This window comes from Euprymna scolopes, chromosome 9 (assembly GCF_053919585.1).
Source record: "Euprymna scolopes isolate OS-2025 chromosome 9, ASM5391958v1, whole genome shotgun sequence".
NCBI lineage: Eukaryota > Metazoa > Mollusca > Cephalopoda > Sepiida > Sepiolidae > Euprymna > Euprymna scolopes.
The window spans coordinates 26,357,332-26,361,895 of record NC_136490.1 but is presented as its reverse complement, the minus strand read 5'-3'; the positions used below and the strand labels follow the sequence as shown (position 1 = coordinate 26,361,895).

The window sequence follows — 4,564 nt, the reverse complement described above, 5'->3', positions numbered from 1 at the left end:
TATTTTCTCAACTCCAAACATTTTATAATAATTCACTACTAATCTCAAACCCCAAATTATTTGCTGTTAATTTACTATTGTACTCAACTCCACACTTATTTACTATTAATTCACTCTTAATCTCAAACCCAAAATTATTTGTTAGAAATTTACTATTACTCTTAAATCCAAACTTATTTACTACTAATTCACTACTGATCTCAAACCCAAAATTAGTTGCTATTAATTTACTATTGTTCTCAAGTCCATACTTATTTACTATTAATTCACTATTAATCTCAAACCCAAAATTATTTGCTACTTATTTACTATTGTTCTTAACTCCAAACTGATTTATTCTTAATTCACTATTAATTTCAAACACTAAATAATTTGTTATTAATTTACTATTACTCTAAACACCAAGTTTATTTACTACTTGCATTTCTGCCCTGCTTTGCTCGGTCCCTATGTACTGTTCACAACTTGCCCTACGTGTGAATATACTTTATGTAAGATTTCAAATGTTTAGATCAAAATTTGTCCGCAGAAGTCAATTTTTCTTTACTTTGACCCCTTAATATTTATTATTTTAATCTCAAATCAAAATACAAAATTTTACCCATATCCGAGTTACCTACATCTAAAATTTCAGGTCTTTAAACCCAAAATTGGCGGAGGAATTTGGTAGAATCTGCAAAGGTCAACTCTTTCAACTTTGACCTTTTGGCAGACAAATCTTTGCCCCAAAACTGATTAAAATGCTTGCCACATGTCTGAATACCCGTTATTTAAATTTTCAAATGTTTAGACCGAAAATTAGCTGAGTAGCTTGCTAGACACCGCAAGAGTAAAATCTTTTGAACTTTGACCCCTTGGCAGCTCAAATTTTCGATTCAAAGCGATTAAAAAGCTTACCTTATCTTTGAACACCCTTTATGTAAAATTTCAAATGTTTAGACCAGAAATTGGCTGAGTAATTTGGTAGAGACCGCAAGTCAATTTTTTTAAAACTTTGACCCCAATTTTGAACCCTTAACATTTATTTTATGGGCTCAATTGAAATTATAAAGTTAGATGCATGTCCCAGTAACCTACATTTAAAATTTCAAGTGTTTAAACCCAAAATTGGAGGAGTTTGATAGAGTTTTTAAAAGGTCAAATCGTTGAACTCTGACCCCTTGACAGCCAAGTTTCAGGCTGAAAACCGATTGAAACGATTTTCCCAAATCTCAATACCCCTTATGTCAAATTTTGAGTCTGTAGACCGAAAATTGACAAAGTTATTTGGTAGGGAAATGTACACAGACAGACAGACAGACATTTTCACTTTTATAGATACTAGTAGTTCAGCCCGGCTTTGCTCGGGCCTTAGGTATTGTTCATAACTTTATGTGTATATATATATGTACGGTAATGCCTTTCTACATTATAGACTTCCTTAACTACTATAGGGAAAAGTTAGTAGTGACTGTAGAAAAAGTTTTTAAACTTTGACCCCAATTTTGACCCTTTAACATTTATTGTTTTGGGCTCAAATCAAATTAAAATATTTGACCCATGTCCAAGTAACCTACATCTAAAATTTCAAGTGCTTAGACCCAAAATTGGGGTAGGAGTTTGGTAGAGTTTGCAGAAGTCAACTATTTCAACCCTGACAGCAAAACTTTCGTCCCAAAACTGATTAAAAAGCTCGCTGCATTGTCTGAGTACCCTTTATGTAAAATTTCAAATGTTTAGATCCAAAATTGACTTAATAGTTTGCTACAGATCGCAAAGGTCAAATCTTTGAACTTTGACCCCTTGGAAGCCAACTTTTCGGCCAAAAACTGATTAAAAAGCTTGCCCTATCTCTGAATACACTTTATGTAAAATTTTAAATGTTTAGACCAAAAATTGACTGTGTAATTTCGTAAAGACTGTGGAGGTAAATTTTTTTTTAAACTTTGACCTCAGTTATGACCCCTTAGCATTTGTTGTTTGTGGGGTATATGCAAAAAGGGGGGGGTACCGTTTAAGGCTAGGCTATGGTTAGAAACAAAAACAAAAAATAAGTAATATACAACGTACCGGGCATATCTGCATCGCTCTTTGGGAAAGAAGGAAAGGATGGCTTGCTCATTTATATACCCGAAGGGCATCTTGGGAAGGCAGGGCATGATGGGAGAAGCTGTTTTTTTTTTCTTTTTTTTTTTTTTGGATAGGAGGATATAAAAGCTGGAGAAAATTCCCTGCAAGGGACACAAAAAGAAAAGAGTCGTGAACATCTCTTGAAAAGTATTTCGTGTTGCTGACGTTCAGATTGGGCATTGGTGGCGAGAGGCCAGGTGTGGTCGATTGGAAAAGAAGAGGACAGAAACGTGCTGTTGTTGAGCGAGTGACTCACTCCTTCCCGAACTCCAGAACCGAATCCTGATCGTAACATCACAGGGGGTGGGGGGTATATGCAAAAGGGGAAAAAACACAAATCAAATTATAAAGTTAGATCCATGTCCAAGTAACCTATATCTAAAATTTCAAGTGTTTAGACCCAAAATTGGCTGAGGAGTTTGGTAGTTTTCAAAGGTCAAATCGTTGAACTTTGACCCCTGTAGGGGAAAATAAATTTAACAGAAATTAAATTCCTCTGCCCCAAATAAAATAATAAAAAAAGAAATAAAACACAATGATACCTCCTTCTCGTTTAAAATGCGTCGCATTTATTTTTCAACAAAATAACAAGATGAAAAAACAAAGTCCGATCGGTAAGAGTTCTTGTGAAATCATTGAGGTTAGAATTGGTGACCCCTCCTTTTACTTAAAAATTAAAAAAATCAGGAAATTAAACAATTTTAATAAAATTTTCAGTATTTATCAAATAATGATCGCGGGATATAATGAACTAATTATTTTTATTTAAATGGGGATCGTTGGTCATCCTTGTCACTCTAGAACTAAACAAAAGTTTCTGTTGAAAGTCCGATAACTCTTGTATCTCTATTACCTCCCTTTTCCCTGTACATATCCCATAACCCCTTTTTGTTCTTCCCCTTTTTATAATAAAGAGTTCTCCTCATCAGTCAACACGTGTATCTATTTTCCTCCTTTGAATTCCTGTTCATTTTTGTCTCTATTCCACTAAAATACACCACTCAACAGGTTATGGGCCCAGAAATATCTGAAGCACAAAAACGAGTCTAGCAGCGACGACGTGATGAAACTAACTTCCTCCTTTTCGAGAACTGCTATAAGTAACAACGATCGCGACGAGCGAGACACTACATGCTGCATGTGCGGCAGAAAAGGGCATATATCTACAGACTGTGCCAACAACAAACGAAAAATGTGGTGCAACTACTGCAAAGCCACCACTCATAAAAGAGAATCTTGCCGCTACAAACGCAGAGACACTATGAAAAAGGCAGCGGACATTGAAGAAGAACACACATTCACATTCAAAATAGAGGACTACCACGTGCGGAAGACGACGTCACCCATGGGTTTGCTTGTCGACGCTGGTGCCACTTCTCACAAGAGGGAAACTGGACCCAAAATGTCAGAGAGGGATATTTATCGGATACGACAGAAACAGCCCAGCATACCTAATCTACCACCCTGAAAGTGGGAAAGTGTATAAACAGAGACAAGTAAAATTCATCAACAACTCTGACGTACAAAACCAAACTTCTCCACCAAGCAATAATGACGAGGACTTCCTCCAAAGAGATTTGGCAAAAAATCTAAAACCGAAAGAAGACAGAGAACAGCCTAGTGTTGATGAACCACTCAATATCATAGAAGAAAGCAGTTATACACGCAGATACCCAGAGCGGGAACACAAGATGCCCAGTTACTTAGAGGACTATGTAATGACAGTTCAAGACGAGAGTGGTCACACACTTGTCAATCTCGACTACTGCTACAAAGTCGCACATGGTGTAGCACTCACCTATAAAGCAGCTACGACCTCCCCAGTAGCACACCATTGGATCAAAGCAATGCAGGAGGAAATCAATTCCCTGAAAGAAAACGACGTGTACAAGCTGACACTTCTACCCAAAGGCAAAACAACAATCAGCGGTAGATGGGTATATAAAATTAAAGAAAACCCTGACGAATCCCCGAAATACAAAGCAAGATTTGTTGCAAAGGGTTACAACGAAGGGGGTAGATTATACAGAGATTTTCTCCCCAACAGCTGACATCACATCAATCCGCATACTAATGCAAGTAGGTATCCAATACGATCTCATCGTACACCAAATGGACGTCAAAACGGCGTACCTCCATGCCCCAATTGACCACGAGATTTACATAGAGCAACCAGAGGGATTTGAAGTGAGATGGAAAACGGGCGAGAAACCAGTCTCCATGTTAAACTAATCCCTATATGGACTGAAACAATCGTGCAGAAATTGGAATCAAACCCTGCATGACCACCTCACCAAAAAGGTTTCATTAAGAATAGAGTGGATCATTGCGTCTACATGCGACACAACAGTGAGGAATGAATCACCATCATCTCATGGGTCGACGATTTAATTATCGCAGCCAATAATGATTCGCTCAACACCACCAAGCAGATGTTGATGTCCGAATTTCAGAT

General features: G+C 37.2%; 1 protein-coding gene across 1 annotated transcript; it reads left to right on the top strand.

Annotated features, from left to right (window-relative positions):
- Positions 1–3,800: 3,800 nt before the first annotated feature.
- Positions 3,801–4,160, top strand: LOC145285032 (uncharacterized). The gene has a single exon (XM_080134108.1). It carries the CDS (start codon positions 3,801–3,803, stop codon positions 4,158–4,160), a length of 360 nt encoding a protein of 119 aa, XP_079990234.1.
- The last annotated feature ends 404 nt before the right edge of the window (positions 4,161–4,564 follow it).

What these genes read in the sequence shown, in the direction of transcription:
- LOC145285032 (XM_080134108.1), top strand. Translation starts at nt 3,801, where the DNA reads ATGCCCAGTTACTTAGAGGACTATGTAATGACAGTTCAAGACGAGAGT.